This window comes from Vulpes vulpes, chromosome 4 (genome assembly GCF_048418805.1).
Source record: "Vulpes vulpes isolate BD-2025 chromosome 4, VulVul3, whole genome shotgun sequence".
NCBI classification, from domain to species: Eukaryota; Metazoa; Chordata; class Mammalia; order Carnivora; family Canidae; genus Vulpes; species Vulpes vulpes.
The window spans coordinates 108,326,713-108,352,464 of NC_132783.1; the positions used below are offsets into that span (position 1 = coordinate 108,326,713).

General features: G+C 37.2%; 1 protein-coding gene across 10 annotated transcripts in view; it reads left to right on the forward strand.

Moving 5' to 3' along the window:
- Window positions 1-20,264, forward strand: part of GABRB2 (gamma-aminobutyric acid type A receptor subunit beta2) — a 240,388-nt gene extending 220,124 nt beyond the window's left edge. For all 10 annotated transcript variants that reach the window (XM_072756703.1, XM_072756699.1, XM_072756695.1 and 7 more), the window contains one exon: window positions 14,255-20,264. In XM_072756703.1, coding sequence (XP_072612804.1) covers window positions 14,255-14,602 — 348 coding nt within the window. In that variant the 3' untranslated portion in view covers window positions 14,603-20,264. The remainder of the gene's footprint in view (window positions 1-14,254) is intronic.
- The last annotated feature ends 5,488 nt before the right edge of the window (window positions 20,265-25,752 follow it).

Here is a 25,752-nt window from a genome sequence, read left to right on the forward strand (position 1 = left end):
AGAGATATATTTCTCATAAGTAAGAGAAAACAGTAAAAAAATCTGAAAACGTAGTTTTGCTGATGGATGCAAGGTTTCCATTCCCCAAATTTTACTGATCCTGTTGGCAAACAACAAAATGGAATACACTGAGTTGCCTCTCGCCTACTATAAGGATGAAGAACCAAACAAAATTAAGCATTAGGAAAAAAATATTATTCACAGTTTCTTTTTTTTAGGCCTGTGAATAAGGAGGTCTCAACATTAGACACTTTCCCAGACAACTGAAACTATAAGACTCACACAGCCCAAAACCAACTAGGAAGCTCCCTGACAAAGGGCTGTAGCAGAGAGTAGTAGCACAGGTGTATGGCTTCATTCATTTGTCTCTTAAAGAGTAATTGATCAGGTGCTGTGTGTGGTCCTCTGCCACCACTTCCATGACTGTCTTAAGTTGGACATTGGTTTATCATCCTAAACCTGTCCTGATTATGATGTGACACGAGTTCAATTCATTGACCCACTTACTGTCTAATCAAAGTTACTGCTCTGTGAGTTTATCATATGGGGCACTGTTCTAGGTACTTTATATGAATTCTCTTACTTAATCCTCACAACCACTCAATAAGGCAGACACTGTTCTACCTATTTTACAGCTAAGAAAATAGGCTCAGAAAGGTGAAATATCCTGCTCAAGATCACAGAGCTTTGTGACCTTTTCTTTAAGCCAGTCTGCTTCTATGCCAAGCAGTGTGACTTCAGAGCCCACTAATGACTCAGCCCAAGAGAAGGTGAATGCTTACAGGTTTACCCTGAGTGTTCCTCCAGTCTACAGGTAAAGAGTTTGGATATTTGTACTAGCTTACTTTAAAATCTAACATGAGTCCCTCTCATTTCACAAAGTGGTTCTTCCTAAAATGAAGTCAAAGTCAAAGTTAGCAGGAAAGAACCAGAGGGAAAAGATGAAGTCCCTCAAGCTATCTAACTTGGCACATACTGAATATAATGTTGTGTAGACATAGGGGGCCTCCCTCTCTCCCTTTCCCTTTCTTTCTCTTCCTATGTCTGACACACCTAACTCTCTCTTTATAAAGACCCAGTGCCACATTTCATCCCCCCCCCCCCCATCTCTGAGCTCAGGCCATAATCTCTTATTTGCCCACTGCTCCTGCCCCATTCTTATCACCATTCCTCTGCATGGTGCATGCTTATATTCCTAAATATCTCCCCCTTGAAACAATAGGGAATCATACTCTCTCAGGGGAACATAAATCCTAGTATATCATCAATCTTAAGTGTGGTGTGCTGAAGTAGGACTGTCTGCGTTCAAATCTCAGATCCATATTTACTCACTGTGTTATTTCGTGCAAGTGATTTAAATTTTTAGAGTCTCAGCAGGCTTATCTACAAAATGGAAATTGTTAACAAGAGTACCTACGACAAAGGAGTGTGGTGAGGAATACATGCCATCATCCATGTAGAGTGTTTATAACTACCTGGAGTATAGTATACAGACCCACTAAATCTTGACTACAAGTATTACCTGTTAAATCAACTGATACTTCTGGAGTCCCTTTCCAACATGCTTCTTGCCCTCACAGGGACCGCATCTTAAAGGGAGGATACACTTTCAACATCTATAAAAATAATACATAAGTGAAAATAAAGGCAGTGACGCAAATGTCTTCATTGCTATGAGAACATATATCAGGACTTGAAAGAGGGTATAATCAAGGAAGACTTAAAAAATGGAAGGAATATTTTTGAACTGAGCTGTGAAAGATGCAAGATACTAAGAGTAAGAAAGGATGAATATGGATCTCCCTACTCCCTATTATTGATGACACAAATGTTAGAAATTCTGTGGTCCTATTCAGACAGCTCCATATTATTCAGTAGCAGTGATGTTCTACTAAGAAACTGTCTGGAATTTATAAATACTTTTGTTATAATTAGATATTTGTCAATCCTATCTGTTATGGAGGCATTTGTTCTGTAATCATACTGCTCTTAGCATCAGTTATTTTGCTTTTGTTGTATACAGTGAGTACCTGCTTACAAATACACACTGTAAGTTATTTTGACTATAGCACTTTTTAATTACTGCTGAGTCACTTTCCACTGGTGCATTTTTTTAAAGCACAGTTACGAGATCCAGTGCTGTTTAGTACTAAGTATGTGTCTCAACTCCCACTCGTAGGATTCAACAATCATTGTGAATTCATGTACCCTCTCATCCAGCCACCTCTGTTCAAGAGACTCATTTCAGCACCATTTTCTTGCCCCCTGCCCATCAAGAAACAAACTAAACTCTAAATCCCTACAAGCAAAGGTCACTGGCTGTGTTCTCTGCATCTCTGTGGAGCTGAATATGCTGCTACATGTTCACTGGAATCATGCCTATCTGATCTGCATTAGATCAGCTTTCTGGCAGCTTAGTCAAATTAAATGAAAAACAATAGGAGGCCATAGGTAAAGGTAGGGAGTAAGTAAATAGGTAAATGAGGAAGTCCATGTCTCTAATACGTGCAAGTGAAGCTGATAATAGTCTAGATGGTTTGTTTTTGTTTGTTTGTTTGTTTGTTTGTTTGTTTGTTTAAAGTATGCTAATTCTCTTTTTGAGTCAATATCTTCCGAGGAGGGAACTATCATATTTTCAACTGCATCAAAACATTGGTGCCTTGGCTAAGGAGGACAGAAACTAAACCTTGACTTCTTTGCTTCTAGATGACAGACAGAAGCAGACAATAATTTCCCTGTGACACAGAAATGAAGCAATAGCATTCGGTGGTTCTGTATGCCCAAACTCTTCTTCATAGCTTAAGGGACAAAATTGGGTTCCAAAAACCAGTAACAAGAGAAAACCATGGGTCTACCAATGACCCAGGATAATTATGAATTACAATCTTTTTTTTAAAATTTATTTATTTACGATAGTCACAGAGAGAGAGAGAGAGAGAGAGAGGCAGAGACACAGGCAGAGGGAGAAGCAGGCTCCATGCACCGGGAGCCGATGTGGGATTCGATCCCGGGTCTCCAGGATCGCACCCTGGGCCAAAGGCAGGCGCTAAACCGCTGCACCACCCAGGGATCCCATGAATCACAATCTTTAAGTCAAATATAACATGCCAATAAGTCTTGAAATTTGACCTGATCGATTGCCACATTTTTTAGTCACTGTCCTGGGCTTTGGAAGCTAGGAAAGCCCCCCCTTTTCCCCCTTAGGAAAATGCACTATTATCACCTTTGGCAATATGTGAAAGCCCCAGATGGAAAATATAGCTCCTCTTTTGCTAAAGTTTACCCATTTCTCCCCTTTCCCTATCCCTGTGCTTTAGAAACACTTGATTGGCGTGTTTGCAGCCTTGCAGAAGGAAACCAAAACAAATGCCCTCTATGGTATTTGTTCAAAATGGATTGGGATATTGTGAATTACTAGTTACATGGTGTGTATAAAAATCTTTAGCCTGCCATCACCCATAATGCTTTGAGTTGTACAAACCAGCCAATAAAAAGATTAGATCAATTGTTTCCAGCTTGAGACTTGAGTCAATTATTCAGATGTAAGTTGAACTGAAACAAACCTTTACCTTCTCTTCCAGATGTTAAGACTTCTTTGAGTTATCAGGATTGGGTGGACAAAGTCTCACATCTACCTCTCTGAAATTTATCAAAATAAGACTTGGGCTTATGTAAGCTCATTTTAAACCTTACTCCATTCCACACATCCTAGGGATCTATAGTAATTTGAGGCAAGTCCCTCCTTTGGATGGAAGAGAGGTACATTAAAATGAATAGATTGTGAATACAGTTTCCTTCACTTCTTCCTGCTTCAGGGAATTTCAGTATGATCCACTCTTTTCTATTTTTTCCATACAATTAAAATGACTCCTGACTTTCAACTTCAGTTGAAACTAGTAGCTTTATTTATTAAATTAAGAAGAGCAACCCAGGGATCCCTGGGTGGCGCAGCGGTTTGGCGCCTGCCTTTGGCCCAGGGCGCGATCCTGGAGATCCGGGATCGAATCCCACATCAGGCTCCCGGTGCATGGAGCCTGCTTCTCCCTCTGCCTGTGTCTCTGCCTCTCTCTCTCTCACTGTGTTCCTATCATAAATAAATAAAAATTAAAAAATAAAAAAAAAGAAGAGTAACCCAGATCTCTCTACCAACCTTCCAAAAGAAATTAGTCAATTCAACATATATTTTATTAATTTTACTTTATTATTAAATGTAGCAATTTGAATGTAGTCTTATTTCCCCTAAATTTAGCATTCATCATTCCATCTCAATCCAAATATTATTACAAAAAGTTAGGAAGGCTGTTTAGGAAGTTCAAGAACAGAGAGACTGCAGAATTTTTCACAGCAAAGCCCTATGTGGTTAGGAAAACAAATACAATACTAGCACAGATCTAGATCACAGTTTTAAAGGAAGCTCTAGGACTACTGGATTTTTGCTAGGCAAATTTTCCCTATGCATTATTCCTATGTTATGCCATAATTTTTTAAAACACAATAAAGCAAGTTGTAATTATAGATTAAATGAACTGAAAGGCAAAGTTTTTATATAATTTACCTACTATCACTGATAAAGCAGCCCATGGGCTAAATAAACCCTTAGATGTGATTTTGACCACTCTAATGATGTTTAAAAATCTGTATTTAAATGTTCTTCAGGCAGGCCTGTATTTTTTAGTCTAGTTCACTACAGGGCCAACTTCTTCCTATTCTCCATTATACCTGCTTCCTGCTTTTATATGATCTTCCTAGCCAGATTTGAATGTGTGATCCTAGGCTTCATCTAACCCTCTAGTAATTCCATTTAGCAAGTTTTGAGTACTTACTTTATATCAACTGTAGTGGTCAGCCTTAGGAATACATAAGCAATAAGATACAATCTCTGCTTACATGTTAGCTCTCAAGGGGAAATAAGCGCTCAGTTGGTAATGGAAGATTTAACCTGGTGGAGAGGCTTAGCAAAGGCTGTCCTAAGTCCACCTAGACTTCCCAGAGCAAGAAAAAACACTGGGACCCAGAGCAAGCCAGGATTAGAACTGGTTCTCATCACTGAAGTCAGTGTCCTTTCCAGTCTGCTTGTGGGTATTAAAAGGGGCATATGAGAAGGACCAAGAAAGAGCAGGAACATCAGCTCACTTGATGGCTTTGCTTGCTGAAGATCTTCTCATTCATGATCCTGTATTAATCACTATTTTTATAAAAGCTTTATCTTCTGGGGTCCTTTAGAGAGAAAAATCATATTCTTCTCTTTCTGCTCCTGAGGTATACTTCTTATTTCCTCTAAAAATTTCACTATCATTTGAAATAATAATGTAAAACCTCACTGAGCTCACTTGATTCACCCATTCAGCTCGTTGGCCAGATGAATTTTTGTGTGTGTGTCTGAAGCAGAATCTTTCGACATTGTGATGACTATAGAGTAGGATTTCCTTAACAGGGAATCAGTTTACTCAGCAAACCTTGAGATACGCACCCACGTGATCTATTAAAAATTAAAAATTGAAAAACTAAACAACAATAACTAGGGCTACCCATATCCTTTCCATAACTACTTCTCCTCATGTGAAAATAATAGAAAAAGTGCAAGATTTGAATCTGCAAACATACATTTAAATAATTGTTTTACCACTTAATAAACTAAGCTACAGGAAAGAGTTACAGGACTAACTCTAGCCTCATAATGTGGTTGTGAGATTTCACACTTCACGATAGCATAGCATGATTCAAGACAGAATTTAAAAAATAAGTGCTTTTTTTTTTCCTACAGTTTTTGTTAAAAAAAAAAAAAAAAGATCACCCTCCTGCAACTACCTGGGTAGTTCAGCAGTATTTTCCTATATGTATGTCCCAGATCTTAACTCCATATTTTGTTTGATTACTAATTCCCCACTTACTTTGGTTGTGGAATACTAGCCTTTTCTTGCTCTCTTATAACCTCCATTTCATATTCTGGTTGGGTGAACTTTCTTTTACCTCTTAGAATACCAAATGCATATTAGTTGGTTTCTAAGTGTTTTTTCCTTTGGAAAGAGTGTTTTGGATATTCCCAGGTGGTAACAGTTCATTGCCTTAGCATTTGAAGTTACTCAGGTCACAGTGTCATTTCATGGAAGATAAAACAAGATCTCCTATCCAACTAGTCACAGTAATTGGAAATTGCAGAGCTAGGATTTCTTGGATTTTTGCAATTTCTCACTCTTCTCTTGACTATATAAGTGGTGAACTGGGATTTAAAATAGCGCCTTTCTCACTTCCCAAGATAAGCATGCAATGCTGCTAGGCCGCTGAGGGATATGATTTGTTTTTTGGTATAAGATTACAGGACAAGGACTTTCCTCCTGAGCATACACTTGTCATTGGGAAAGGTACAGAAAAAGGAGCAAGAAACCTAAAACTAGACCTGCAACTAACAAATTATATAAAAATAAGGTCCACTCATCATTGTTTAACATGATATCTTTTAAGCAAAATGAAATTGTTAACCAGAGCATGTTCTGTTTCTTGATGGGAAAAAAAAAATTGGGGATGAGGAATGGAAAAAAGGAAGATAAAACCTCTGAATCCAAATGTTTAACATGAATTTACCCTTGTTTGAACCATTGGCACATGGTCAGTCTGGGGAATAAGTCAGCAGAGAAGTCCATCCTCCTACCCAAAAGAATTTGATTCAATCAGTGTGCAAACTGCCTTATTCACAGAGGATCATTCATAGGAGGCTCTGGAGTGCTAAAGTAAATAAATCAGTGTCTTTCCCAGGGTTTCAGCATTTCCTTTCTGATTGATAAGCAAAAGAACTGCAGGTAAAACAAAATTTTCAGATGTATTGTTAAGTGGGAAACATGAGACTTTATTCACACTGGCCTGTTTAATAGGGCCCCTCCTAAAACCCTTGTCAGAAATGGACACTTGTGAATGAAAGTTGAAGATGAGAAAGCAAATAGTATAGATGCTTGGACTAAGGCAAGGCCTCAGCATAGCTCTTGCAAAGGCAATTTATCTCCAGAGAGTGACAGTTTATTTGCTAGTCTATCTCTTCCTTCTCTTTCCCTTCATTTAATTTTGCTTCCTTCTCTTTGTTTCTTTTTTAAGATTTTATTTATTTATTATGATAGACACAGAGAGAGAGGCAGAGACATAGCCAAAGGGAAAAGCAGGATCCCCATGGGGAGCCTGATGCAGGACTCGATCCCAGGACCCCAGGATCACGACCTGAGCCAAAGGCAGATGCTCAATCACTGAGCCACCCAGGCATCCCTCTCTTTCTTGTTTTAACTATTACCAACAAATTTCTCACAGCTATTTGAATAAGTAAAAATGCCAAGACATGAAAATTTGATAAATATTTTCTTAGGTTTCCCAGAGCAATAGAGATTGCTACATGATCTTTCTGATTAAAGGTCTTGTTAATATCCTAATCAAAAAAAGAACAGTTTAGTGTTTTCTCTTGTGTTTCAAGGCTCAAGTGAAGAAAAAGACATTAGGTAATATATCTGGGTCAGGCTGGAAAGGTTGGTGTGGAGACCCAATGTCAAAGATAAGCTAAATCACATGACAGTTGCTATTCCTTCCATTTTTTGGAACGTCTGCACCTAAATACACTCTGATATAGAAATGGCATTTCAAGACAGAACTCATAATTGAAGGAAGTCTCAAGATATGCAGTTTTATTTTATCATTAGAAGTAGGAATGTTGGAACAAACAGATGAAGAGCCAGGACATTATATACCAACTGTGCAACTCTGGGCAGATCACTTATTACCCCAAATTCTCAATCTCCTCATTTTCAACATGAGAATATTAGAAGTAACTTTCTCATAAAGTTATCATCCAAGATTAAATATTACAACTGTGTAAAGCTTTTAATTTAATGCCTATCTCCAGAAAATCATAAATGGAGATCACATATGTTCTCTCCCTATGAAAGCTGTTTTTTAATGTGGTAGTGTGGACTGTAATCAAAACTTCAGCTTTTTCTTTAGGTCTCAAGTCCTCTGCTTCTTTATTTAAAGTCATGCCCTTCTGCTGCTTCCAATAAACCGATAGTTTTCCAGCTGTGAACATTAGCCCCATAGCCGGGTATCATCGGGGAGCTTGTTAGAAATGCAGATTGTTGAGCCATATTCCAGACTTACTGACTCAGGAACTCTGGGACTGGAGCCCAAAGACCTCTATGTTTTATTAGGTTTTCCAAGGGATTCTGATGCATGTTCAAGTTTGGAAACCACTGACACAGACTACACTATCCATCAAACCAAAAAGATACTGAGAGTGGTGGTTCCCAGACAGAAACTGTCACTGGTAGGACTGAATAGTCAAACCACAGATGTCTACTCTACTTAGATGAAAGCATTGCAGTTAACAGAACTTTACATCATCCGTCATCTCTAGGGAAATATTTAGATGCAGGCACCCTTACTCATTCCTCATTAAGGAAAATTTTACAAGCCTTCAGATGACTTGCCCCTACCATGCACTGAGAGGGTCCTCTTTTATGAGCTATAGAGTACACATGGGTTTGGGAGCTGCTTCTATGCCTCAACATGACACACTGAAAAAGATCAGATTCTAATTATTGCTCTAATTCACTGCCTGAACATGTATTAGGTTTCTTAACTTCTCTGTGCTTTATTTTCTGAGCATGAGATCAGTACCTGGCCCATAGGGCCAATGGAATAACTGAAAGAGGCTAGCCCTGGCTTCTAGCTGCTATTCACTAAGCTCTCTTCTCTGGGGTAAGAATGAGGCATCCATCATGTAAATGGCCAGGGAATTATGGGAAACGCTGCTTCCAAATTCCAGGTACCTCAGCATGATGCTCCAGCAAGAGACCTATATAAATAGAGGGAGAAGCCCTAGCACAGGAAAGGAACTCAAGAGGTAGCCTCATGCAGTTCCAATCTTCAGACTGGTGTTGCAGAATTAAATCCGCCTTTTTAAAATAATTTTATTTATTTATTTATTTATTTATTTATTTATTTATTTATTTTAATTTTTTTATTTGAGACAAAGAGAGATGAGCAGAGGTGTAGGAAGAAGGAGGGGGAGAGAATCTTAAGCAGACCCTACACTGAGCACCACAGAACCCAATGTGGGCCTTCATCTCAGGACTCTGAGATCATGACCTGAGTCAAAACCAAAGTCAGACACTTAAACAGCTAAGCCACCTAGGTACCCTAAAACCTACTTTATTGGTGATTAATAAAGGGTTTGAGTTACTAAGGGTCACACAATTAATTCCATCCTATCAGCATTACTTATTGAACATACTGTATGCCAGGCACCAGGCCAAGTACTTGGGGATACAACAGTGAGATCTTGTTTCTGCCTTTACCAAGAAGGGTAGTCTGGTGAGGCAGACAAACAGATGATCATAATGACAAGCATTGTGGTGGAAGATTTAAGGGCCAAGAGGAGAGACAAGACTGGCCCTTTCTCTGCTCTGCCACACCATCAATTAGAGATATCTCCCTCTTTGACCCTGATGTCAGGGCTGTTTTCCTTGGTGGTCAGGAGAATACTGGACGATCTGTGATCCCGTGAATACTGAGCTCCTTCTCCACCCTTGAAATAAAAGGTAGCTTCTACTCATCTCATCTCAACATTCAGAATTAACTCAGTCTAGATTTACTTATTATATTTAATAAATGGATTATGTATTATAACAAAAACATATTTAGTGTTTACTTTGTACTAAGCATCATTCTCAGCACTTTACAGAAGCCACTAATCAAAGCAAAATTAAATAATCTGGTGAACTCAAAGCTCTGGTTTGTTCATGCAGTACATGACATTTAAAAAAATGATAGTAAAAAGAATGATGTATTCATTTAATGAATATTTATTGTGTTCCTTATTATTCATTATTATTAAATTATGATTAAATGTATTCATTTAATGAATATTTATTGCTTTTTAAGAGCGAGATCAATTGTGATTTTTCTGAGTGCTTACTATGTACAAAGCTGGGCTGGATGGTCTGCATGAGCTATCTTATTCAATCCCCTGAAACAGCTTGAGGAGACTGGTGTTGGTATTTCCCCTCACTTTACCTATGAAAAAAATGAACTCAGAGAGGTTGAATGATATGCCCATGGTCACAAAGATAGTGAATGGTTCAGCCCAGAATCAAAACCTGGATTGCTGAGTCCAGAATTAGAACTTGAAAACTCTGCATTGTATTCCCCATTTTGGTAGAAAACACACAGTTCCAAGTGTTGATTAGGCCATGACTGCACACTTCAGAAAAACAAAAACAAAAAATCCTCAGAACTGGTGATTTAAAGTAAGTTGAGGAAACAGATGCTGTGATGTGTCAAGGGAGGGATGCAGCTTGTTTCTGAAGAGGTAAGTTAAAAAGTTTGGCATTTTCTGGAAGGCTTTAGATAGGACATGAGGAAATGTTAAGAAAACTGATATTTCAAGGAAAGACAAGATGGAATAATCAGAGCAGTGTCTCAGGGCTTAACTCTGAGGTGCAGCCTAATAAACCATAACCTACTTGAGCTGCCTCCTCCATATCACTATTAATTGGAAAATAAATTAGAAATGAAAGTGGTTATATTTTATACCTCTCCACTTTATAGCTCCATGGTAAAGAGTTAGAGTTTTCTGGAAAAGCATTTTGTTCTTTAATTCAGGTTAATTTATTCCTTGCTTATTAGTAATCTTAGTTGAGACTATACAGGCAGTCAGATTTTGAGGCTGAAGTCTCCTAACATAGCAAGACCTTGAGGAGTAGCACCTCATAACCTGATGGACATGTCAGTACACCTCACCCACCACCACAACTCCTGACTTCGGCCTGAGCAGATCTCCAGCAGTGCTGAGATGGCTAGGCTTACCTACAGAAAGCTCATCACCCACATCTATTCCACTGTCTTTTAGGCAGAGCTATTTACTGTGTTTTCCCAGCCCGCTGACACTGGTATGTATCCCCTGCATTTGTAGCCTGTCGTGACAATCAGCTTGCATAGCACTTAGGTTTCCCAAGTCCATCCACATATCCATCTCCATTAGTCTCCCAAAATTATATTCTTATAATTGAAGAAAACTAGCTTCGGAGGGATTAAATCACTTTTCTGGGCCACCTGGGCGGCTCAGCCAGTTAAGCATCTGACTCTTGGTTTCAGGCTCAGGGTCCTGGGATTGAGCCCCTCCTTGGGCTCTACCCTCAGTATGGAGTCTTCTTGTCTTTCTCCCTCCTACCCCTGCACCTCTCTCACTCACTGTCTCTTTTTATAAATAAATAAAATATGAATGAATGAATAAATGAATAAATAAATAAATCACTTTTTCAAGGTCAAAAATAACAAACAGAGCAGTCAGAACTCTGGTTTTTTTAATTCCAAGTCCAATATTCTTTCTAGAGACTGTTATTGCCACAGGGACCGGAAGCAAGGCCATCTTCCTTACCACTGTGGCTGTGATACAGTGCCAGACACATATTAGTTTCAATAGATATTTCCTTTTAATTTTTGATAAAAAAAGTAGTTAATGAAGCTTCAAGAATTATCTAACAAATCTTGAATTTCGTAGATAACAAACTCACTAATATCAGACAAATTATCCAATTTAGAACAAATTTCCATAATAAGAGTATACTGCTCCTGTTATTTTTATAATTCTTATTATTATTGACTTGTATTTTTACCTCAGCCAGGCCTGATGGATATTCATAAGTGCTCTTAATACAGTCACTCAATAGAGAAGTATATATCCTGGTGCTTAGAGAGGAGGAGACTCCTCAACATTGTTATGCATACTGGCCAAAGGAATTTTGCTAATCAGTTATTTTCTAGGTAGTTAAAGTAAGAGTTAACAGTCCAGAGCAGAACAGAAAATAAGTACAAGGTCTGAAATAATGAGCGGTGCTAGGTTCCCCATGTCCATCAGCTTCACTTTCCTTGAGTGTTGTAAAGCTATACTTCTCTTCCCCAAGCTGTGCATTTTAATGATCAAGTTTTGAGTTCCACCTCCAGCATTTAGTAAGTGTGTGACTTTGAAATTTAGTGAACGCTTTCACTTATAGTCCAGAAAAGAATCCCTTTTCAAAAGACGGTTGTGAGCATTCAGGAGATGATTTCCACAAAGCCCTGGTGCATGGTATGAGCCTTTGAATATTTGTTTTCTTCTCTAAGGCTATTGGTTCTATGACTAAAGCCATTACCTGGCCCTTCCTTGACAGAAGTGTTTCAAAACTTATTGGGTTTCATTTCCAAGTCTTGTAAACTTTAAAAATTAACTTAAAGAATATATTTGTTTAATATGTCCACTAAACAAAATACTACCATAAACCAAACATACAGAATGTCTAATCAGTGGACAGAGATTAATTGGTCAATTACTAGGTTCTAGCATACTTTATAGCTTGTATTTCTCAAAAGATTTTAGACTTGAATTTATAATACAGGGTCATTAAACCACATTTGAAAGCTAATTGTTAGTATATAATCTTAACAGCCTTCTTTTTGCCTTCTGCATAATTCATGAAGCTCAGACCATTTTATCTCCCAATTAAGTGTTTGGTTATATCCCTTGCTTCCATATATCACCAGTATCTACTATTGACCATTTTCCTTTATTTTAAATAAATGTACTCTGTTATTAATAATAATGTGTTGCATCTAGGTTTTATTATCGGTAGCAATTGAGGGCTCTTAAAAATAAGACACATTGGGTGCCTGGGTGGCTCAGTTAGGTAAGCATCTGCCTTTAGCTCAGATCATGATCTTGGGACCCTGGGATGGAGTCCCACAGGAGCCTGCCTTTCCCTCTCCCTCTGCTATTCCCCCAGCTTGTGCCCTCTCACTCTTTCTCTCAAATAAATAATATCTTTTAAAAAATGAGACACAAAATCTTCCCTTCTTAACAAAACAAAACAAAAATATATGGTCATTTAATATTTAGGTATAATGACATCAGTATTCATTCCTTACTTTTAGCTTTGCCAAGAAGAAATCATCCACGAGAGAAAAGGGTCACCCTATCTAGAGGCCTCCTTCATTCTATTCCCTGGGCTCAAAATCCCACTTAGTATATATCCAGGTTTGCACTGACTTCTTCTTGAATCCTGCCTCCTTCCTTCTTCTCTCAAGCCAGTCCCTCACCCCACTCACCCCTCTACCATGGACAGTTTGTCCAGTTGTTAATTTTCAAGTTCTTTGTTGTTCAGAGTTCTGTTGCATTTTGGCATGTCACATAATGCCTGAATTTCTATTGTCCAAAACTCTTCTTTTACCCTATTTATATCAATACAGTAAATTTAAGGTGATACAGTATAAGTGTGGTTGTTAAGAAGCATAATCAAATGAAGTTACATGAAAATGTTTCTGGCATAAATAGCAAGTGCTTAAAAAATGTTATCTAAAAAATTATCTAGTGTTTTAGTTCTAGTTTTATCATAAATTCATCTGTAATTAGGCTATTATTATGAGCACAATTCAGTAATTAATCCCTCAATACTATTTCATACCTAGCAAAGCTTAATTTTGCATATATTTGTATCAGAACTGTAAATTCTTTACAGAGTATCATGCCTTCTGTTTTCTATATGCCCCTGAGTAGAAACAATGAAAATGGTACCAGCAACAGTCTCTTATATCATGATGTCATTACAGAAATCCTCTAGGGTTGTATTATACCATTTAATAGATGGAGAAACTGAAACTCATTTAGCTTATGGTGAGGGAGCCACCATTCAAATTAGGAATTCACCCAGTGTCACTTCACTTAGAACCAGGATTTGCCCCCTGGCTCCCAAACCCACACACCTAGCCAGTATGCTCCTCTTCCTTCTTCATCTCTTGAATGAATGACCACTTTGAAACAACTTGGTAATTGTGAGGATCCCTGAAAGAAGATCATTAGAATGGTGAATGTCCGAGTACCCCTGATTTTTGAGCACCAAAAATGTACCCATTAGGGGAAATAATATACCTATTAGAAGATATTTATGAGATAGTTAAACTGTGAGACTCTAGCCTTGATCAAACTATATTCTCGGTTCAGAGAACTTGATGCTCCTCAGTGATCTCAACTGGCTCTAAATGATACACTGATTTGGGAGCCGTGCTGGTTTAATCAAAATATGAGCTATATCTGTTTGTTATCCTTGTTAAATATGTAACCTCAAAGCCAGTTCTCAGAACCACTTTGATAACTACTACCCAAACCACATATTGTAGTGCCTTACATAATTAGCACCAATAGAGGCTTACTGTTGTAATCTACGTCTTTTTAAATTCTTCTCCCTTGCAGATGGACCCCCATGAGAACATCTTACTGAGCACTCTGGAGATAAAAAACGAAATGGCCACGTCTGAGGCTGTGATGGGACTTGGAGACCCCAGGAGCACAATGCTGGCCTATGATGCCACCAGCATCCAGTACCGGAAAGCCGGGTTGCCCAGGCACAGTTTTGGCCGAAATGCCCTGGAACGACATGTGGCACAAAAGAAAAGCCGCCTGCGAAGACGCGCTTCCCAACTGAAAATCACCATCCCCGACTTGACTGATGTGAATGCCATTGATCGGTGGTCCCGCATTTTCTTCCCAGTGGTTTTTTCCTTCTTCAACATCGTTTATTGGCTTTATTATGTGAACTAAAACATAGCCTCCTGTGGGAAGCAAGGACTAGACTCCTCCTCAAACCAGTTGTACAGCCTGATGTAGGACTTGGAAAACACATCAATCCAGGACAAAAGTGATGCTAAAATACCTTAGTTGCTGGCCTATCCTGTGGTCCATTTCATACCATTTGGGTCGCTTCTGCTAAGTAATGAATACACTAAGGTCCTTGTGCTTTTCCAGCTGGGATGCAAGTGATTTGTACACATGTTGGCAAGACTGTGTCTGAGTGTTCTACTTTATCTGCTTAGTATGCAGGCTAAATAGAGGGGAATTATTTAGAAAACATTCTTAGAGGACTCAGTAGCATTGCCAGGCATTTCACTGAGAAGTGGTCATATCCAGATACTCCCCATCTTCATTTCTAAGATTGGCATGCTGTTGATATGGCACTGTGTTTATGAAACATTATCTGCAATGCCATGCAAACATGCTTACTGAAGATGGTCTATGCCCGTCGTATTAAGTTGATAATGTCACGGGAAGATAATTCCCACTGGATTCTAGAAGGTTCTCATGTAGTTCAAACAGGTTAGGGAGAGTGAAGAAAGAGACTTGGTAACCAATTTGGCCAGTCTCTGCTTGAGCATAGGGAGTCAACTCTGACGTCTTCCATTTTGACATTTAGAAACTAGAGACTGCTGGATATTATCATGCATGGTGGCCAAGAAATGGTTCTAGAAAGCTATTTCCCAGGTGGTTAAAATAAGAGTTAATAATCCAGAGCAGAGTGGAAAAGTCCAGAAGTGACTGTTGTAACAAAATTAAAGCAAGCGAGCAGCATGACTCTTATCAACCCCACACAGCATCTGGTCTTTACATATTTTGTATGATGGCAAAAGGTCCACTGAGAGAGTTTCTCCCCCCAAATTCACAAACTTTTGATAGAAGACCTAAAGAAGTTTTTTATAATTTATCTAATCAAAAGACAACCACAATAGAAAAGTTAGCAAAATTAGAAGTATATTAGATGTAGGTTAGATTGAGAGTCATTCAAATACTAATATAGAGCACAGACAAAGCTAGCAAACAGGTTGATCTCAGACAATGTCAGACATCTCTACATTTCCCTGTAAGTTTATTTCTAAATTTAATAGGATATTTCAAAAGAAGGATTTGTTCATTTCTTTAAAGGATTAATGGTCCTTTCCAGCTTTTCTTGTTTCTGAAACCCTGATTATATTCTTAGGAGACAGACAAAGTAAGGCTTTGAAGAGATTGATTGAACTACATTTCCTTATGTGCAGTGAAATTCACCTTTGTATTTTTCATAGCAAACAATACTTAAAGGGTTATGTGCACAAGTAGAGTTAGTTTGTGGGTTTGTTGAGTTTGACTTTTTAAGGGTGCTTTCATTGTGTATGTTGCAATTGGCCTAATGAAAGAGAATATGAAAAGCAGTGTAGCATAGGATGGCAACTAAGCCACATTAACATGATGAATGTTATGAGCCTCAGTTGATATTACAGAAAAATATATAACTGATAGGCAGGCATGATGTATTGTTTTTATTCAATTTTTGAATTATGTCAGTGTGCTTTTTTCTATACTAATTGGACATATGCATTCATATGTGAGACAGGAAAGAGAATAAGCTAATATATTTTATTTCTATCAATGTGAGGTTCATATTTTGCTTTTTCTTGGAGAAAATAGTGAATTACTAATTTCTCCTTAAAGTTTGATTTGATTGAATGTTTTCTTGGAGGATGACTTTGCTATTTCTATTTTAAAAACAAAAAAAAAAACACACTTATTTGTCAATCAAAGTAACATCCCTAATTGTGCATAGTAACCAAGGCAAGTATTTGCCTGTGGATTAAATGTACGTTTTTTCCCCCCTAATAATTCCGCAGCTTGGAATATGATAGAGTCCTGCTGCCCTCTTAGTCCAACTTTCAGACAGAGGGGAAAAAAAGTTTAAACACATTTAGCTTTCTAAATTTGCTCAAAGATGGGAGGTATTTTTTTTTCCTTCACCAGCAAAGGGAACTCTGGCCTTTATTTTTTGATTATACACTTGAACACCTCTGAGAATGGTCTTTGGGCAGAATCCAACCAAGTTTCTGCCCGTAGACCCAGAGTGAAATTTCTCAAGCTTCTCCAGGAACACACTTTCTCCTAGGCAATCATTTTGGGGCATCACACTAATTAAAGTGCCTGTCCCTTGTCGCCAGGGGTTAAAGTTTGAGTAGCATATAACAGGAAGGAGCATATCGATAACTCAGGTGCACAACTCCAAAATGCCATTCTGGAAAGGCTTTTCTAGACACAACTCAGAGCCCAAGTCTAGAAGTGGGCTCTTATTTGCAATTATCATAAAAGCCATAAAAATCCTTGATATTGTCACTATGGTTATAACAAAATTTTGATGTCCAGGGAGATCAACATAGTAATCTAGATCAAAGTGAGAGAAGAAACTTTGCAGCATGAGCCTCAAAAGCATATGACCAGGGATTCATTTCTGCTCGCAGTGGCAAGAGGAAACCAGAAAAAAGGAGAAAGGCAGGAGCTTGAAACAGATGCCCTAGAGCGAAATCCATATATTGGCATTCAATAACCATGTAGGTAGAAACGACTGACTCATCCTGCCCAGAGATAATAGTAGATGTAGAATTTATTTTTTACTATATTTTTACTGTGATTGAATTGGACTGTAGTCTCCAAATTGAGGGCGGGTCGGGGAGGGGTGCTAGATTTCCTAAGTCTTTGAAGACCAGTCAGCTTGATATCCAGTGGTTAAATTTAAGGACCACAAAAATGTGTTTGGCAATTCTGATATGGTATTACTATCACTTTATACACATATATATATAAATCTATATAGTTTTCTTTTGATTATGAAACAACCAGATAGCCAGCAATTAAGGTGTTTTTCATCTTTGTGAAATTCATAGGCAAATTCTGACTCTAAAATGCACAGTCTAAATGAAACCTTTGATCTCAATCTGTATATATATATTGTACATGACTGCTAGTAGGTATGAAATGCATTTTCAGAATTGAAAACTCATGCAACATAATCATGTGTTTGCATAAGGAATGTTACAATCCTTTCTACTGCAATTTAATAACAGGGGAAAATACTTAAGCAGTGCCATCTAGACCTTTTCTCTTCTCATGTCTTCAAAAGCAGTGCTAAGTAAAAATAATAATAATAATAATAAAAATGGTTTATGAACCAAAAGACTTTACATTCTAGCATTAGGAACACAAAAAGTCTGTCAGCTTATAAAAGCACAACACATAGAGAAAGTTCAGCAGAATGCAGTGGGAAAATGAATCACGTTCATTTTAAGCAAGGCCTGCATTAAATTGGCAACTAACACAATTTCCATTTTCTATAGGTAACTGTGTTCCAATTTTATGATTAAATTCATATTCAACAACAAAAACAACAAAACAACAAATCACAGGTCTTACAACATATCTACATGTATATATGTGTATATATAGATCCATATAAACATACATACATATATATGCATTCATATGTTGGAAAACAAAAGGAATAAGCTAATATGTTTTATTTCTTTCATTAAACCAGTGTATGAGTATTTTTAATTGGCAACCTGAACAAATCAACATATTGAAACTAGTAATACAGGGTACTGAGCATTTCTCTATCAGCAGATCAATGCCTACCGTTCTTATGAACCATTGCACAGTTTGACACTACAATAGTACTGTACCTCAGAACATCGGGAATTAACTAGTTCTCACATTGCTTGTCTACTTGCTCTCTTTTTCGAGGAAACAAATAACATTGTCTATTGGTAATTTAAAAACAAATGAAGTCTTCAGAAAATGATAAAAAAAATTCCTCCTTGAAGGAGGAAAAAAAAAATAACTGAACCCCACCATGTTGGTTAGGGCAAATACTCTCAACTGTAGCAATCATGCCATTTTGCTAAGTGTACAGAGTCCATGTAATGTGAGCAATCATAACTTTCACTCAGCGTGTGTAAATATTAAAACAGATTTCTTAAATATTTTTAACTTCTAATTTGTATTTTATGGTAAGGCAACGTGCTAATTCTGTTTATGGCTTAAGTTCATGTGTTATAATATTATGTAAATAATTCAACATGCTGTAAATGGTCAATAGATACAAATAATTGTTTTTTTTCTTAATTTTTATTTATTTTTTACTAAGTACAGTTACTGCAGTGCCCCAGCAGAGTAATTTAAACACCCTTTTGCATAAATGGTTTGGGATCCCAGACAGAAGGGTTTCAATGCTACACACACACACACACACACACACAAGTATGCACACGCACAAACACACTTTCACTTTCCGCTCACTCACTCCCACTTTCACCCCCTTTATGGGAAATGCTGTAGTGTTTATGTAGTTAATGTAACAACCAAGAGATAGCCTTAGAAATGGAAATGGAAAAGCAGAAGTGATCATTGATAACTTAGTAGAGTTTTTTATATGTCTGAGTTCAAGAAACCAAAGGTTGTAACTTAAATCTCAATTTTAAAAGAGTAACAGTTTATACTGATGGCACTACAGGAAATAAAAGTGCTTATTATTCATACCTATTCCAGAAATTTATTACACATAAATACACACAAGACTTTTTTTTTAATAATAGCATTTTGTCCTTAGATAGTATTATTCCTTTTAACCAAAGACTCCAGAATTACTAAAAAACAAAAAAGGAAAGAAAAAAGGAAAAATGGGGGAAAATATATAAAAAAAAAAAAAGACTGCTTCACACCAAAGGTTTAAAAAATATTTCCAAATATACTAGGAACACTGTAAAAACTAGTAAGGAAACAACAGAACATTAATTAAGATACTGCCCTAAAAAAAAAATCACTTAAGAAAGAAAAAAGCAGCAACACCCTTAAATAATTTATTAGTTATTTGGAAACTGAAGTAAAATATTTCTATGGATACATGCAAATTTGTGACATCAGATTTTAATTTGCTTTGAAAAGTTCTTTTGTGATAAAGATAAATACGATCCAAAATGATGACAAACAGAACTTTGTGTTTTTAACTTTCAAAACCAAATGTCCTTCTCCTGTCAAATGTCCACTAATCTGATGCCCATTGTGTGTGTCCTTGTACCACCTGAAGCAAGTTGACAGTTCCATCAGCTTGTATCTTTTCCTTTTCAGGTTAATAATTTGAGTTCAACCCTGATCATTTTAAGCTAATTATTTCAAACAAAGTTGCAAATGATTTAAATTCCATAACATTTTAAAAATTTTATTTGCATGGGTGTTTAAATAGTTCTGTTATGAATATTGTCCCTGCACAGTTCTGAATTGTCCTTTTATAAAAAGTGATATTCTAGTTTCTTCACAATGTAGTGATTATCAGCCTTACTAATTACCTTGTAGCCTTTCTTAATATGCACATAATGCACATTTTCCAATGGCTAGAAAATGCAAAATACAAGTGAATATCATTGCATCTATTTTCATGTCTTTCTAAAAACAGGACTACTAAAATCTCTGGGATACATGAGATAGTAACAAATGAGGATTATAAATGAGTAGCACATAAGAATTATTTTCTTGAATTTAAACTTATTACAGCCAGTTTCAGCATGTAAATATATAATAATGTGGGCTAGTGTGTAATTCTTGAACTAAGAAATATAAATAAAACTTAAAAGGATGTGTGTGTGTAGTTTCATTGGGTTTGAAATATATATATAGATACATGCATATATATGTATATATATATGTACATATATATAATCTATTAGTATGACTTAGTTTGTAGAATCTTGGCTTTCATGAAAAGCAATGGAAAGCTTCAGAACTTGGGCCTGCTATTGGGCAGAATTGAGTTTGAGCTCACACTTGTCACATATTAGGTATATGACCATGCAGATATAATTGCACTTCACTCATAGGGCTGTTGTAAAGATGAAATGTAATAACCCATGAGAAGTCCTTAGCACCATACAATATACATGCATGGTAAGTAATATATCAACAGTAGATACTATTGTTGCTTTTGTTAATTATCATCACTAGAATAATCAGCATATATAACACAAATTCTATTATATATAAAACTTCACGGTAGTTACTAAATGTTCTCTTAGGTTAGATATTCTATCTGAAGGATAATTAATTTAGAAATCGGCCTCAATCATGAAAACAGGATAAACATTATATGCTCATTCATTTAACATTCAATATATATCTGGCTGGAGACATTATACTAAGCTTTGTACAAATTTAATACTCACTTAACCCTTATCATATTCCTCAAGTAAAAGAGACTCAAGATCAGAAAGAATAAGTATCTTGCCTATGAAAGTGGAAGAACTTGGATTCCTACCCAGGCTGGTCTCATCCCCAAAACCTTTTAAGTTCTTTCCACTTCATCATTAAAAGTGAGCAACCAGGCTTATTCAATTCTCACTCATTTTGGTCATTTCTCAAGATACGTTTGCCCAGAGCCTGCCATCTATCAGATCTTGTACTAGTACTAGAAAAATAGAGTTTGAGTGCACAAAGCCCCTGCCCAGTTGGATTATGTGGTATCTCTCAAACATGTGGAGACTCTCCTAAAGCCAGCAAATCATTTGATGACAGGCTTAATGATTTTCACCCCCTCAGGAATGTCCAAGCAGCACTTCATAGACGCTATCTATAAGGAAAGCAGCCTGTCAGGACACAATTGTCCAATAAAGTCAAGATTAAAAGGAACTATTGCTACCAAAAAATGAACACCAAAAAGATCCAATTATGGGATGAGTGAAGAACCAGTTCTTCTCAGCTCTCACTGTAAATTGCAAATTATGTAAATCTAGAAATGCAAAATCTTTGCATTTGCAGTTGACACCTCTTGCTAAGTCTCAGTATTTTGTCCAGCAGAGAGACCACAAGTATGCTCACATGAATATGTCCAAATAACTGGTGGAGTGCGTGTGTGTACATAAACTCATATAGTAGGGGAATGGTGAGAAAGCCAAAGGAAATGATACTATAGGTACAACTCATGGTTTATAACTTACCTTGGGAAGGGGAAATCCTCAAACATCTCCCCTCAGAAGTGCTGATTAATTCATAAAGGATAAATACTCCTACTCATATTCCAACTACTATGATTTCTCCTAAGGACCCCTCAGATATCCTGGCTCTTTTCTGAGACTTGTTTTAATTCTGAAATATTACATGTAATTTTTCATGCAGAATATCGCTCTAAACCATGAAATCTACCCTTCAGAATAATACCAGCTTAGGAGAAAAAATTCTCAGGGATATAATCAGTCCATATCTTTGATTTCCTAAAGGAGACAGCGCAAAATAGTCTAAAAACATTTTTATCCCCATGTGATGTAATGTATAATGTGACAGAGCACTAGCCAAATATGCAGCCCTCTTCCACCTTGCCTACCATGATACCAGAACCGCTACATGGCTCTAGAACCAAAGAACAGTCATCGGATGACAAGTTCCAGACAGTCCCAGAATGATTAGGCTGGGGCTAATGCTCAGCAGGGTAACAAAGAATGGTTGTGGTCCTTATCAAAGTACTGATTTGTGTATGTTCTCATCCTTTCTCTTGTTTCAAGTGGCTAGCTGGGACATTAGCATTCATTTATATATTTATTTTTTTCACTTCAGAGATTTTTATTAGAAAGAACAGAGAAGAACACAGGTGTCCCTGGGTGGCTCAGCAGTTTAGTGCCTGCCTTTGGCCCAGGGCGCGATCCTGGAGTCCCGAGATAGAGTCCCACGTGGGGCTTCCGGCATGGAGCCTGCTTCTCCTTCTGCCTGTGTCTCTGCCTCTCTCTCTTTCTCTCTCTCTCTCTCTCTTTCTCTCTCTCTCTCTCTCTCCCTCACTATGTCTATCATGGATGAATTTAAAAAAAAAATCTTTAAAAAAAAAAAAAGAACACACTTAGAGACAATACTTAGTATCCCACAAATACTGAGGAAAATGAGTGTCTTTTGAGGGTAAAGAGAAAGGGAATTTCTCTCAGATTGGAAAGAAGAGTAGTTGGTAATGTAGAAGTAGAGATTTGTACACTATTAAGTGGTGAAGACCTGAGGAAATGGTAGATCTCAGGGCAAACTGTAATGAAGCCTTGGGAAGCCAGCCTCTAACACTGACTCAGGCATGCCTATAAAGCGACAGAGTATTGTGATCACGGTGAAAGCATAAAACAGGCTGGAACATCTCAGTAGAAAAGAAATGTGGTTTTTCCTAAATAGCTTCATTTAAGAACTTAGACTAATTAACTACATTTGCATCTGGGACCTACTGTATCCTTGGTCCCTCAACCCCAGGAAGTGGTATTAAAAACAACAGGATGAATTTAATGCTAGATCAGCAATATACTATTTCTAGGACTAGATGTACAAAGGAAGTGGACATAATTGGTTTCAGTTTTGAAAGTTAGAAGGCTAAGAGATATAGAAAATATGGCTAGGGCAGCCCCGGTGGCTCAGCGGTTTAGTGCAGCCTTCGGCCTGGGAGGTCTGATACTGGAGACCCAGGATCCAGTCCCATGTCAGGCTCCCTGCATGGAGTCTGCTTCTCCCTCTGCCTGTGTCTCTGCCTCTCTCTCTCTCTCTCTCTCTCTCTCTCTCTCTCAGGAATAAATAATAAAAAAAAAAGAGGAAAAAAAAGAAAATATAGCTAGATGAATATATCTCATACCCTATGTTTTAGAAACTCAAATGTGTATACAGGACTTTATAGGAATGTAAAAAAAAAAAAAATCATAATATAGACCTGGCATAACACAATAGGGAGTAGTGGGGACTGTGGGTAACTAGGGAGGTCAAGTCTATCTAAAGGCAGCCACTATTAAATCTCATTCAATTTTTCCTTGAGAAATTGAAAATCCAGTGTTGCCAGATTAATCTCAGAATGCAAGAAACCTCCAAAGCATGGAATCTTTTACTTTTTGGACAGGTGCATTATGGTCAGAGAGACACCAAAACTTTTATCTTTTCTATGCCAAAAATTCCATGCTGATGTTCTATATCTGTAATCCTAGGAAAAAAACGTATTACAAGCTCCATAAGAGTGTTTTCAGATTGAGCAAGCTTCTATGCCATTATAATTGTGACAAGATCACTTTTCTTCCCTTTCCTGGAGGAACATCTTATAAATGAGGTAAAAGGAGATTTTTTTGTGCTCTCTGCAAATAAAAAAGATAGAGAAAAAATTTTGCAGTGTAAACAAGTATAGAAAATTGCAACAGAAATTTTCACAATGTAAGCATATAATTGACTACTTTTAAGTCACTTACTTTGAAGATCATTGTCTCTTTTCTCTGTCCTCTGACTCAGAAGCTCCTCCTCCCCCAATGCTTCCTAGACCCATACAGCAGTGGATGAGAACTTAACTGAGAACAATACAAAAAACCACCTAAGTAGGGCTTTTGGTGTGGAACAAAGAGTTAGGAAGGGGCAAGGAACTTTGGCAGAGAGATGGAGAGAGAAAAGGGGACAGCAAGGGGGGAAGCTCAAGGGAGTTCCATCGCTACAGAGTGTGCCATGGACTTAGATTCTAGAAGATGTTAACAACTTCAGGAATACAAACTAAATGGGACACAAATTAAATGGGCAATAGAAGCTATTTACAAATTTCCAACCCCTCAAAGACCCAATGTAGAATGGAGCTTAGTAAATGAACTTGAAGTGAAGAACTAAAGAAAATTATCTAGAAACTTCTGAGGTGAAGCAGCAGTGATAGAAGGAGGGAACTGTACATGAAAAGGAAGAAATTTTGTTTTACTATAATAACAAAATGTATGTGGTTGATAAACAGAGCATTTTGAAAATCACTGGTCCATAGTGGTGGGTTGAGGAACCTGGTCCCACACATGATACTTCTGGGGAAGGACAGAAGGAGAAAGAAAGAGGAGAGAGGGAAAAATAGAGGAAGGAAAAACTTTTAGAAACTTTTTTCAGCATCTGACACATCTGGTATGTGATATGAATTTAATTCTCAAAACACAGCATAAGGTACAAACCATTGCCATACCTATGTTATAGAGGACATTACATGGCAACAATTGGTATTACATCCAGAGCTAGCTAAATCCAAAACCCATGCACTTAACCCCTTTACTTTCCTGCTACAAAATATATTGCATAGCTTTAGTTAGCTATTGGAGACACAGTATTTTTAACAGTGAAGTTGGAAACAAGGCCAAAATCTTCAGGGATAAAGAAAGGGAGGAGTGTTTACTCCCAAACTTCTATTTTATGTTTATGATTTTACACTTGTTCAAGGTTATTTTTTGAAATGGAGAATTGTCAAATGCTAGATATTTTCATGTTTCCCTTAATTTATTTGGATGAAAGCAGAAAGTTGTCTAAATAAATCAAATGAGTAACTTTACCACATCTACCAAAAGATTTCTAAAATCTACTTTCTTGCTTTCTCTTTAGAGTTATCTTTTTTCTGTCATCATTTAGAACAATTTTGAGTTGTAAAAGCAATATTTCTCAATGTGGAAGATGTTATTTTTTAAGTCCCCAAAGTAATGGTTGAACTTTTTTTATAGCTAGGACAATACAGAGAGAGGAAGCACACCTCTGTGGTCAACTGGTTAATTGGACATGAGGAAAGTTGGCAAGGAGCCAGCTTCCAAGAGATCAAGAGCGTTTCTGGATGTACAAGCTAACAAATACTCCTAAAAGTTCTGTGAAATTTGTGGCAGGGAACCATCAGTTTCTTGGGACATCTATAGAGAAGTGGCCCTGGGTTGAGCTTACATTTATCATTCTGAATGGACCAAGCCCAACTGAAAAAAAAAATGGAAGGATTCTTTCTTCACTTAATTTTCTTTACTTGCTTAAAAACCCCCTTGGAGGGATTGAAGAACCATTTGAGTTGGCAATGTTCCAAAGTGACTTGCCAAATTCTTATTTATTCATTCTTATTTCTCATTCAACTTGCCAGGAATTCATTTGAACATTTAGAGAGTATCTCTGTATGTATAAGAAAAAACTATTGATGCATGCAAAGTACAAGATGATTAATAAATAAAAACTTTTAAATGTTTTAGAAGTTTCATTTAAAATTAAATTACAGGGGTGATCTTGCCAGTTTGAAATGTGCTCTTCCCATTTCAGCTTTGGCAGATAATAAGGACACTGGCTCCTGGCTCTGGTTCTTGTTCCAG